The sequence below is a fragment of the Anomaloglossus baeobatrachus genome, chromosome 4 (genome assembly GCF_048569485.1).
Source record: "Anomaloglossus baeobatrachus isolate aAnoBae1 chromosome 4, aAnoBae1.hap1, whole genome shotgun sequence".
NCBI lineage: Eukaryota > Metazoa > Chordata > Amphibia > Anura > Aromobatidae > Anomaloglossus > Anomaloglossus baeobatrachus.
The window spans coordinates 296,705,606-296,718,517 of NC_134356.1; the positions used below are offsets into that span (position 1 = coordinate 296,705,606).

A 12,912-nucleotide genomic window follows, 5' to 3' on the forward strand; every position below is an offset into this window, starting at 1 on the left:
TACCAACATCCATAATAGATGATAAGGACAATACATTCATGGAAGAGATATAATCGTCATTTAGACCAAAGTATATTTTTTACAACAATAGAATAAAAAGATTTTTCCATAAAAAATATTATTACTATAACCTGCAATTATATGCAAGAAATCAATGACGTTCTATGTCATATCGGGCCTTCGTGCTATTATGCCAGTGAATAGGTGTGATTGGTGAGCTGGCAGCTATCAGATTCATTATCTTCTTCCTTCTCTCCTTCCCCTTTTTTTGTCCTTTTATTTCTTTTACCTCCTTCAGTCGGATAGCTTCCAGCTCACCAATCACACCTATTCACTGGTCATGATAGCACGAAGGCCGATATGACATAGAACGTCATTGATTTGTTGCATAGAATTGCAGGTTATAGTAATAATATATTTTTTATGGAAAAATCTTTTTGTTCTATTGTTGTAAAAAATATACTTTGATCTAAATGACGATTATATCTCTTCCATGAATTTTGTACTGTATTACAATTATCTTTTGATTTTGATTGATCTTTATTTTTTATTGTTTATGTTTAGATAAAGTCCAGTTTGACAAAGGCCTGAGGCCGAAACGTTATCTCTTTGAGGACAATATCATATAACGTTTATTGCAAATAATTCTTTGATCAATAAAACAAATTTTGCATTGAAAAATCTTAACTGTCCTCTTTTTGTGGGAGTATAAAGTGTGCTGGGGTTATCTCTACTTTTTTGAATTTTTACTCCAGGGCACCTATCAATCGGTGACGCAGAGTTTCCCTTTCTTTCTGAGTCTAAAGTCCAGCTGAACGCACCAAACTGAACATCCAGGGGTCCGCTCATCTCTATTCAAGAGGTCAAAATCATTAAGAAATATCTCATTTCATAGCTGAATCTGGCAACGTCTTAAAATATGTAGAACTATAAGCAACACTTGAAGAACACAAGAACCCATCATAGCCAATGTGCCAGTGCACATGGCTAATTTTCCACATGGACCAGTGGTCTCCTAATCTGGTCTGTTTTATGGCCCAGCATTGTGTACCTAATGTAAAGGCAACTCTTGCACTTATCAAGCTCACAGAACTGTAAGTTAAGCCAGGCATGTCCGCAATTTGCTGACTATACTGTCACATTTTTCAATACAGCAGTCTGAACCCAAACTTAAGGCCGCTTTACATGTTATGACATCGCTAGTGATGTCGAGCGCAAAAGCACCTGCCCCCATCGTACATGCGATATCGTGTGATCGCTGCCGTAGCGAACATTATCGCTACGGCAGGGTCACACGCACATACCTGCTCTGCGACGTCGCTGTGACCGGCGAACCGCCTCCTTTCTAAGGGGGCGGTTCATTCAGCATCACAGCGACGTCACAGCAGCGTCACCGAACCGCCGCCCAATAGAAGAGGAGGGGCGGAGATGAGCGGGACTTAACATCCAGCCCACCTCCTTCCTCATTGTGGCCGGCCGCAGGTAAGGTGAGGTTCCTCGTTCCTGCAGTGTCACACGTAGCGATGTGTGCTGCCGCAGGAGCGACGAACTACATCGTACACCGAGCAGCAGCGATATTCGAGAATAGGGGGGCATGTCACCGATGAGCGATTTTGATCGTTTTTGCTACGATTCAAAATCGCTCATAGGTGTCACACGGAAAGACATCGCTAAAGGGGCCGGATGTGTGTCACAAATTCCGTGACCCCAAAGAGATCGCTTGAGCGATGTCGCAGCGTGTAAAGCGGCCTTTACTCTACTAATAATGACCCATTGGGAACAATGAGAATTAAAATTTAAACAAAAATGTTTACTGGTTGATTCAAAAGGCAATCTTAGGAAATTTTATACCTGACCCCAAAGCTCATTATTGAATGAACTTGCCTTTTAATGTGTGTGTTTTTTATATTTTGTACTTCACAAATTTACTCACTAGGTGCATGAAAAAAATTAGAATTTCAATTGACTTCAGATTCTCAGAATGAATTATATTTCCCATGTTCTTAATAATTCTTCAGATTGTTAGAATATTTCACACTAAAGTGAAAGGCCGTGTTGTACTGTCAGTTGTCTTCATTGTCGCTAGCATGCTTTGTACATTGGCACACTTCTCATGCAGAGCCGTTCAGTGTGGCCATTCATTGAGAGTCCTGCTCTCTCCCAGGCACACACACACAGTGTTAGGTCTTCTATGGACGCTTTCATTGCTTTCTTGTGCTATGTAAAACTTGGTTTTATATTAAGTAGGTGGACTGCTGATCTCCCAGCATGCCATTCTGGATTTGGCCTTTATGAATTGTTTCGTAAGCTTTCCAGCTGACAATAAAAGCTTTATTAGGGTTTCCTAATTAGCAGCTATGGTGTCTGTAAAACACTGATGATGACTGTGGTGAATGTGAAGTATTCGCAGCTTTTGTAACGTAAATTTCAGGCTGGCACATTGTGCGAGGCAACACTAAGTGACTTATTTTTCTTCATGTTGCAGACTGAGAATGTTGATATCTGTCTGAACTTTCTGGCAGCCCGAGGAGCTAATGTGCAAGGCCTCTCTGCAGAAGGTAAGACAATCCACTATATACTAGTATGGTCTCCAGGCTCCTTTACATTGATAATTTAAAAAGCAGATAATCTACATTGCAAAGCATTGGTATTTATCATTTGAAGTAGTATAATTTCATGGTCCTTGAAATCTATACTGGCTTTAACATCAATAATTTACTTTATGTCCTGAAATCTAGACATACTGAACTATTAAAATAACTCAAACCTTGGATGACCTTGGAATTCCATTGCTAAAGGTGCCTGAAGTAGGTTGTGTCAGCACTAAACATTGCCAGCTCTAAACCATTTAGGAAAGTGATAAAAGTGGTTTTCATTCTACCCAATGATAGATGCTTATTGCTTACTCATGTCCTCAGAGCAAAGGTTGATCTGACATACATCCATAAAAGATGGTCACTCAGAGCACGCTTATCATTTGGTTATGTCTAATTTCCAGTTTATAAAATTCATTTTTCTTTTTTGGGAGGAATTAAAACTATGAAATTATGATAACGTTTGAAAGATGACATAAAACCCAAGAGCCCATATTAGGGGAAAAGTTCCTTACTGAGTCCAGATATAACAATTGGACTAGAACCTTGAATCAATGTCTCATCTCCAAAATCTAATATTCATACTTAGAGGTGAGCGAGTACCTAACTATTTGTACTCGCTATACTCATAATGAGTACTGTCTAATACTCGCGTATTCATTCCGAACAGCGTGTGCAATGGAAGTCAATGGGGAAAACTCGCAATGTAATGAATAAACCAAATGCCGTACTATTCGCGTGAGTAGCAAATAGTGCGGAATTCAGGTTACTCGTTACATTGCGAGTATTCCCCATTGACTTGCATTGCACATGCTATTCGGAATGAATATGAGAGTATTAGACAGTATTCGCTATGAGTATAGCAAGTACAAATAGTCAGGTACTCACTCAACTCTACTCATACTGTGTAATATTACATTACTTGGGAAAGGTGCACAGGCCCACCAGTTCTCTACTTCTCCTATTTTAAAAACGATTTTACCTTCAATTAGGTCTACCCTTTCCCACTAACTTCTTGAAAGAGATATGGCATAGTAGTCAGGATTTCTAGGAAAGAGTCTTATGAGTTCTCATGGCTGTACAGAGTGGCTTTAAAGACTCCCAAAGACCTGGTATAGGTGACAGGTTCGTTCCATGACCTGTTGTTTGTTCAGTCATGTAGTCCAAATTGAATCTACCTCAGTATTTTGAAAGGGATAGTCAAGATGTCAAGTTCCTGTTAAATTAGAGATGCAAGTTGCACATCTGATATACATTAAAAAGAAAAAACAACATAGTTATAGAAAAAGACATGGACCACACATCCAAAAATCATCAGTTGATATAAAGCCACTAGGCAAAAATTTAAATACCTGAGCATGAGGTTGCTTTGTGTTGGTGGTGCCTGGAGTCATGGGAGCTCAGCCTTGCAGCATGGGTGTTGTGATACATCGGTCCCCTGCCCTGCAGGTGTACTGTTTTTATGGTGGTGGTTGACATGCGGCGCTGCTCCTTTAAAGCTTCAAATACTGTGTTTTCCTGAAAATAAGAGCTCCCCCGAAAATAAGACCTAGCAGGAGTTTTCAGGGAGGCTTAAATATAAGATATCCCCCAAAAATAAGACCAATAATTAAGTGTCCATGCAGCAGTAAAAAAGTGAAAGATACTGCAGGACACTTCATTATAGACAATGGACACCCCAAAAAAAGAGAAGAAAGAAGAGAGAAGACCCCGCGATCATACTCACAAGACACCGACCGGGAGCAGGGGAGCGCATCAACGATCTGCAGCGGAACGCACACATCAGATCACATATACACACACACATAACATCCCACACACACACACACACACACACACACACACTACAGATGGCATACACACACTCACCACATCCAGCGATATCACTTGCTTCTTGGTGGCATAAGGACCTGCGACGCTGTGCACTGTGCAGTGGAGCTTCCAAGACCTGCATCATGTGATGCTGTGCACTGAGCTGTGGAGCTTCCAGTACCTGCAGGAGGAATGCATCACATGGCCAGAAGCAAGTGGTATCCCTGGATATGGTAAGTGTGTGTACGAATGTATGTGCTATTTTGTGTGTGTGAGTGTATGCTATCAGATATGTCAGTGTATGCTATATGATGTGTGAGTGTATGCAGTCTGATGTGTGAGTGTATGTGATCTGGTGTGTGAGTGTATGCAATATGATGTGTGAGAATATGCGATCTGATGTGTGTGTGTATGCAATCTGATGTGTGAGTGTATGCAGTCTGATGTGTGAGTGTATGCGATCTGATGTGTGAGTGTATGCAGTCTGATGTGTGAGTGTATGCAGTATGATGTGTGAGAGTATGCAGTCTGATGTGTGGGTGTTTGCAGTCTGGTGTGAGTGTATGCGATCTGATGTGTGAGTGTATGCAGTCTGATGTGTGAGTGTATGCAGTCTGATGTGTGAGTGTATGCAGTATGATGTGTGAGAGTATGCAGTCTGATGTGTGGGTGTATGCAGTCTGGTGTGAGTGTATGCTATCTAATGTGTGAGTGTATGCGGTCTGGTGTGAGTGTATGTAGTCTGACGTGTGAGTGTATGCTATCTGATGCATGAGTGTGTGTTCTGATGTATGTGAGTGTTGGCCAGACGCAGGGGAGGACGGTGTGGAGGATACCTGCTGGGAGCACCCGCTGAAGATCACAGGGAGATCTGGCAGCCACACAGACGCCCGGAGCTAGTAAGTATGACGATCCTGGGAAGGGGGTTACTGCTCTTTATGGGGGGTAAACCTACCCCCAACCATGTCTCCTCAAGAATAACACATCCCCTGAAAATAAGACCTGGTGCTTTTTTCTGGGAAAAAAAATATAAGACAGCGTCTTATTTTCAGGGACACAGGGTAAGTTAAGAACCCACTCAGAGGTTTGCCGTGACGTGGCATTAGGCTTCATAAGTCTGATCAAAATTGTTAAACCAAGAACCTCATTTTCATTTATATAAATTTTTGCCTAGCGGCATTAGATCAAAGTATGATTTTTGTATGTGCAGTTCATGTCTATTTCTCTAGCTATGTTGCATTAAAAAGAAAAAAATTCCAGATTTCCAGAAGTCAAAACTGAATATTTTAGCACCATATATGCAACCATTCTCATTTTTAGAGTTGTCGAAAGACAATAGTATTATACAAGAATGATTGTTTTTCATAAGCCCACAAAAATGGGGGATGATCTTCCAGGCAGGTCATTACTAGCTAATACAACTCCTGACAAAAATTATGGACTCACCTGGCTCTCAGGATGTTCATTCAATTGTTTACTTTTGTTTAAAAAAAGATCACAGACATTGCACAAAACTAAAGTAATTTCATATGGCAACTTTCTAGCTTTAAGAAACACTAAAAAAATCATGAAAACATAAAGTGCTAGCCAGTAACGATTACTTTTCAAGACCAAACAGGGGGAAAAATTATGGAATCATGAAAAACAAACAAAGCAACACTCCAATACATCACTAGTATTTTGTTGCAGCACCTCTGGCTTCAAAAACAGCTTGCAGTCTCTTAGGCATGGACTTAATGAGTGACAAACAGTACTCTTCATCAATCTGGCTCCAACTTTCTTTGATTGCTGTTGCCAGATCAGCTTTGCAGGTTGGAGCCTTTTGATGGACCATTTTCTTCAACTTCCACCAAAGATTTTCAATTGGATTGAGATCCAGACTATTTGCAGGCCATGACATTGACCTTATGTGTCTTCTTTCAAGGAATATTTTCACAATTTTTGCTCTATTGCAGGATGCATTATTATCTTGATAAATGATTTCATCATCCTCAAACATCCTTTCAATTGATGGGATAAGAAAATTGTCCAAAATTTCAATGTAAACTTGGGCATTTATTGAAGATGTAATGACAGCCATCTGCCCAGTGAATTTACCTGACATGCAGCCCCATATCATCAATGACTGTGGAAATTTACATGTTCTCTTCAAGCATTTATCTTTTTATTGTTTAGCTTTTCTGTATGTAAATCCCATTTCCTTTAGGCGGTTTCTTACAGTTCGGTCACAGACATTGACTCCAGTTTCCTCCCATACGTTCCTCATTTGCTTTGTTGTGCATTTCCTGTTTTGGAGACATATTGCTTTAAGTTTCCTGTCTTGATGGATGCTTTGATGTTTTCTTTGGTCTATCAGTTTTTTTGCCTTTAAAAACCTTCCCATGTTGTTTGTATTTGGTCCAGATTTTAGACACAGCTGACTGTGAACAACCAACATCTTTTGCAACATTGCGTGATGATTTAAAGCCGCTTTACACGCTACGACATCGCTAAAGCGATGTCATTGGGGTCACGGATTTTGTGATGCACATCAGGCCGCGTTAGCGATGTCGTTGCGTGTGACACCTATTGGCGATTTTGAATCGTTGCAAAAACGTTCAAAATCGCTAATTGGTGACATCCCCCCCTAATCTCAATTATCGTTGCTGCAGCAGGTACGATGTTGTGCATCGTTCCTTTGGCAGCACACATCGCTATGTGTGACACTGAAGGAACAAGGAACTTCACCTTACCTGCATCCCGCCAGCAATGAGGAAGGAAGGAGGTGGGCGGGATGTTCTTACCGCTCATCTCCGCTCCTCCGTTTTGATTGAGCGGCCGCTTAGTGACGTCGCTGTGGCGCCGAACGAACCGCCCCCTTAGAAAAGAGGCTGTACGTCGGTCACAGCAGCATCGCTATCCAGGTAAGTATGTGTGACGGGTCCACGCGATGTTGTGCACCACAGGCAGCGATATGCCCGTGACACACAAATGATGGGGGTGGGTACGCATGCTAGCGATCTCGCTAGCGAGATCGCAGTGTGTAAAGTGGCCTTTACCCTCTTTAAAGAGTTTGATAATTCTCTCCTTTGTTTCAATTGACATCTCTCGTGTTGGAGCCATGATTCATGTCAGTCCACTTGGTGCAACAGCTCTCCAAGGTGTGATCACTCCTTTTTAGATGCAGACTAACGTGCAGATCTTATTTGATGCAGGTATTAATTGTGGGAAGGAAAATTTACAGGATGATTCCATAATTTTTTCCTCATAATTGAGTGATTCCATATTTTTCCCCTTGTTTGGTCTTGAAAATGAACTGTTACTGGCTAGCACATTATGTTTTCATAATTCTTTTTAGTGTTTCTTAAAGCCAGAAAGTTGCCATTTGAAATGACATTAGTTTGGTGCCATGTCTGTGATCTGCTTTTTTTTAAACAAAAGTAAACAACTGAATGAACATCCTCAGAGCCAGGTGATTCCATAATTTTTGCCAGGGGTTGTAGAAGGGCTCAGAGAGAGGACTCTCATTTATGTAGTTCCTATGCCATAGGTGTCAAAGTGCAAATGAAAAAGAGTTGGTCACTTGTTTATTCAATAATTAAAACTATTACGATTGGTAATGATAATTATATCTGTAGGCAACTTAAAGAAACACTCCCGTGATGTTTTTTTTTTCCTACAATTCTGTGTATGCAGTGTAGTGTGTTAATATACTTTCCTACCGCTGCCTTGTCCGGTGTCCAGCACTGTGCCTCTCTTCAAACTGTCCGGCTGATTCTGTACTCCATGCGTGAACCAAAAGTCTTTTTAACAGTGTTAAGTGGGCTTTACATGCTACGACATCGCTCAAGCGATCTCGTTGGGGTCACGGAATTTGTGACGCACATCCGGTCGCTTTAGTGATGTCGTTGTGTGTGACACCAATGAACCATTTTGAATAGTCACAAAAACGTTCAAAATCGCTCATCGGTGACATGCCCTCCTATTCTCGAGTAGCGCTGCTGCTCGATGTATGAAGTAGTTTGTTGCTCCTGCGGCAGCACACATCGCTATGTGTGACACCGCAGGAACGAGGAACCTCACCTTACCTGCTGCCGCCCGCAATGAGGAAGGAAGGAGGTGGGCGGGATGTTACGTCCTGCTCATCTCCGCCCCTCTGCTTCTATTGGGCGGCGGTTCAGTGATGCTACTGTGACGTCGCTGTGACGGTAAACAAACCGCCCCCTTAGAAAGGAGGCGGTTCGCCGATCACAGCGACGTCACTAGGAAGGTAAGTAGTGTGACGGGTCCGCGCGATGTTGTGCGCCACGGGCAGCGATTTGCCCTTGTCGCACAACTGATGGGGGCGGGTATGCACGCTAGTGATCTCGGTCACGATATCGCAGCATGTAAAGCGGCCTTTAGCCTCATTCGACACTCCACAGACTTCCATTGTAAAAGATACTTCACGCCGAGAGCAGTGTAACCTGGAGAGCCTAGAGGGCATTGACATCACTGAGAAGAGAAGCAGAATGGCGATGGATAATGGAGTAGACTGCGGTGGAGAGAGGATTAACATACCGGCACTATTGTACATACACATATGCACAGGTTTAGTAAAAGAAAAAACATTCATGGAACGGATTCTTTTAGAGACATAATGATCCAGAAACTCCTGGGCTTCAATGTATATTTTTTTAGCAACTCCTCCACGCCTGCAATAGTATACTGGTGACATCTTACATGGCATATGGGCAATTGGGGCAGTGCCTGGGTGTGATGGCAACCTCTGCTCTATTCTTTAGCTACACAATTCTGCTAATTGTTTAGAATCTAAGACGGGAAGAAAAATGTAAAACAAGTAGACACCCAGCAGCCTGATGGCAAATGCTCAGCTGCTGTGAACCAGTGGGTGTGGGTTCAGTTCCCACAGAACCCTTGTAAAAGCAATCCGAATATTTGTTTTCTTTGTGATTACGAGCTCCAAGCATTGGTTTGGATCCTTATATGTGTGAATCATTCTTGATATCCGGATAGTAATCTTGCTGTCCTGAGGAGGCTGCTATTTAGAGACATTCCTTATCGATAACAGAATGGGGGCAATTGTAATTTAAGATGAGAAAATGCCGTTAACTATTTTTATAGCATGTTGCTATGTATGTAATATATATTCTGCACACCACAGCTGATGTGGACTTTCAGAAATGTCAAGAAGTGTCAATCGCTCCTTTAAAATAACCGTCAAAGCATTTTCTTATTTCATGGTATGTGCACACGTCTGTTACACGCTGACGTAGCTGCTGTGTTTTTCAAGTAGAGGACACTTTATAAAAACGCTGCTGGGGTTTTCCTGAAGTGTGGGGGTTTTTTTGCGTCTGTGCAGTCGTTTTGGTAACTAATTGTATATATTAAATAGTGATGGCCTGCAAAAAGAAGCCACCTGAAGAAAAGTCAGGTCACTTTTTTTTACCCATTTCACATCTTTGTAAATCTAAAATGGTGAAACAGCAAGTTGGTTTTACATTCCAGTGCATATGTTGATTATTTTTAATGTTTATTTAGTGTCTTTTTTCAGGCAAGTTACATAGTATACTCACCTGAAAAACACATTGTGTGCATATACTCTGTTACTATATATTTATCTGGTGTAATCCTTTTCTGTTGTTCCCTTCAGTGTTTTTCTATATGCTATATTGTAATGAATTCATGCTGAGAATAGATGCTGAAATCTGCTTAACCAAGTGTATAGATCCATACACCATATCTTAAAGGGAACCAATCATCAGGATTTTCGTGTCTAAGCTGCAGCCAGTGCAGTGCTGGCACTATCATGCACAGTGTGTACATACCATCAGGGGGCAGCTCTGGTGTTTAGTCAGTGAAATCCAACTTTATAAAGTTTGAAATTTCGTGCACTTTTTGATTGACGTGTGCACCTCTGTGTTAATGTCCGGGCGGGTTATGCAGGAGTTCCCCGCCCCCCCACCAGCCTGTTCCTCCCTCTCTCCTGATGTCCGGGCGGGTTATGCAGGAGTTCCCCGCCCCCCCACCAGCCTGTTCCTCGCTCTCTCCTGATGTCCGGGCGGGTTATGCAGGAGTTCCCCGCCCCCCCGCGCTGCCTGTTCCACCCTCCCTCTCTCCCTCCCTCCGGCTGTATGTAAAATGCTAATCTTCAGAAACATGGCGCCGGAGTGGGCCTCCGCGCATAGTGCTTATCTCCGGCGCCATGTTTCTGAAGCCCGCATTACACAGCTTGGTGTCTGCAGAACAGCTGATCGGAGGACGCGATCAGCTGTAGCTATGACGACGTGCCGCCTCAGGACACCGGGCCAGGACAGGAGCCTGCCAGCGACATCGGGGGTCAGGTGAGGTAAGTTCACCATGGACTCACATGACCCCGTGATGGCAGTGCTGCGAGACCCGGTCACGGTAGTGATATCGGGCGGCACTGTCTTCACGGGGTCAGGTGAATGAAATTACTAGCACCTGTGATGTCATTGCCCCAGCAGGCACGCACACATTATACACACACATACACACACTATATATATACACACACACCCACACTGCTGTGTGTGCGCCCCTGCGTTGACCTGGGCTCACCTTCTGAGGCTATGTGCGCACTAGAAATGTGAAGTTTATCAAGAAAATTTCTTGAGAAACTTCTGCCAGTGAAAGATTTCCGGACCTGCGGAAAAAATCCGCACCAAATCCGCATGCGATTTTGCCGCGGATTTGCCGCGGATTTGCCGCGAATTTGCCGCGAATTTGCCGCGGATTTACCGCAGGTTTGTCCCTGCAATAAATAATAAAGATAATCGATAGACAGATAATGGATAGAGGGAAAGATGGATAGATGAATAGATAGATAGATAGAGGGATAGATAGATAGATAGATAGATAGATAGAGGGATAGATAGATAGATAGATAGAGGGATAGATGGATAGATAGATAGATAGATGAATAGATAGATAGAGGGATAGATGGATAGATAGATAGATAGATAGATGGATAGAGGGATAGATGGATAGATAGATAGATAGAGGGATAGATGGATAGATAGATAGATAGATAGATAGAGGGATAGATAGATAGATAGATAGAGGGATAGATAGATAGATAGATAGATGAGAAAAACCTATATAATGTTCCACCTCCCTGCATTTTCTAAGCTGGCACCCTTTAGTGACTTTCATGTGGCACTTAGGCTACTTTCACACCTCCGGTTTTTGCTATGCGGCACAATCCGGCACTTTGCATGAAAATCGCAACCGTTTTTTTTTTGCTGCCGGTTGCGATTTTCCTGCATAGACTTTAATTAGTGCCGCATTGTGCCGCATGGCCTTGCGTTCCGTCCGTTTTTTGCCGCATGCGGCAGATGTAGCCGATGCGGCGGCCGGATGGAACGTTGCCTGGCACGTTTTTTCGTGCGGCAAAAAAAACCGCATCGCGCCGCATTCGGCCGATGCGGCACATTTTTCAATACATGCCTATGGCGGCCGGATGCGGCGCGATGCGGCAATAACCGCATCCGGCCGCCGCATGCGGTTTTTGCCACTGCGCATGCTCAGTAGCATGCCGCAAGCGGCAAAAACCGGACTGGCCGCAAAGGAAAAACCTATGCAAAGGATGCGGTGTTTTCACCGCATCCGTTGCATAGCTTGCACAGCCGGATTGAGCCGCAGAGCTCAAGCCGGATGTGTGAAAGTAGCCTAAAGGGTGCTTAGCCTTGTATTTAGCCATAAAATAAATAAATAATTAAAAAAAAATGACGTGAGGTCCCCCCATTTTTTGTAGCCAGCTAGAGTAAAGCAGACGGCTGCAGCCTGCAGACCACCGCTGGCAGCTTCACCTTGGCTGATAATCCAAAACAGTGGGCACCCCACGCTGTTATTTTAAATTATATAAATAATTTAAAACAAAAAACGTGGGGTCCCCCCCATATTGGATCACCAGCCAAGGTAAAGCGGACAGCTGGGGTCTGATATTCTCAGACTAGGGAGGTCCACTGTTATTGGACACTCCCCAGCCTAAAAATAGCAGGCCGCAGCCGCCCCAGAAGTGGCGCATCCATTAGACGTGCCAATCCTGGCGCTTTGCCCCAGCTCATCCCGCGCCCTGGTGCGTTGGCAAACGGGGTAATATATGGGGTTGATGCCAGATGTGTAATGTCACCTGGCATCAAGCCCTGGGGTTGGTGAGGTCAGGCGTCTATCAGATACCCGACATCACCAACCCAGTCAGTAATAATTAAAAAATAGACAACAAAAAAAGTTTTATTTGAAAAAACACTCCCCAAAACATTCCCTCTTTAACCAATTTATTGAAAAGAGCACAATCAATTCCACGTCCGGCGTAATCCAATAAGGGGGGGGGGCACGGCGATCCATACCATAGTCGCTGTCCCAGTCAATGAAGAACAGAATGTTCCCCATTGGCTGGGAGAGCAATGCAGTGACCTGAGCTAACATCAATAGGTCAGCTCAGATCACTGCAGGGGATGACGAGCGCTGCCATCAGGAGCATAGATGAGATCATTACCTTCTG

General features: G+C 43.3%; 1 protein-coding gene across 10 annotated transcripts in view; it reads left to right on the forward strand.

Annotated features, from left to right (window-relative positions):
* The window catches only part of NAV3 (neuron navigator 3), a 1,060,193-nt gene that overhangs the window by 740,979 nt on the left and 306,302 nt on the right, over positions 1–12,912 (forward strand). For all 10 annotated transcript variants that reach the window (XM_075344930.1, XM_075344922.1, XM_075344924.1 and 7 more), the window contains one exon: positions 2,486–2,558. In XM_075344930.1, the coding sequence (XP_075201045.1) occupies positions 2,486–2,558 (73 nt within the window). The remainder of the gene's footprint in view (positions 1–2,485; positions 2,559–12,912) is intronic.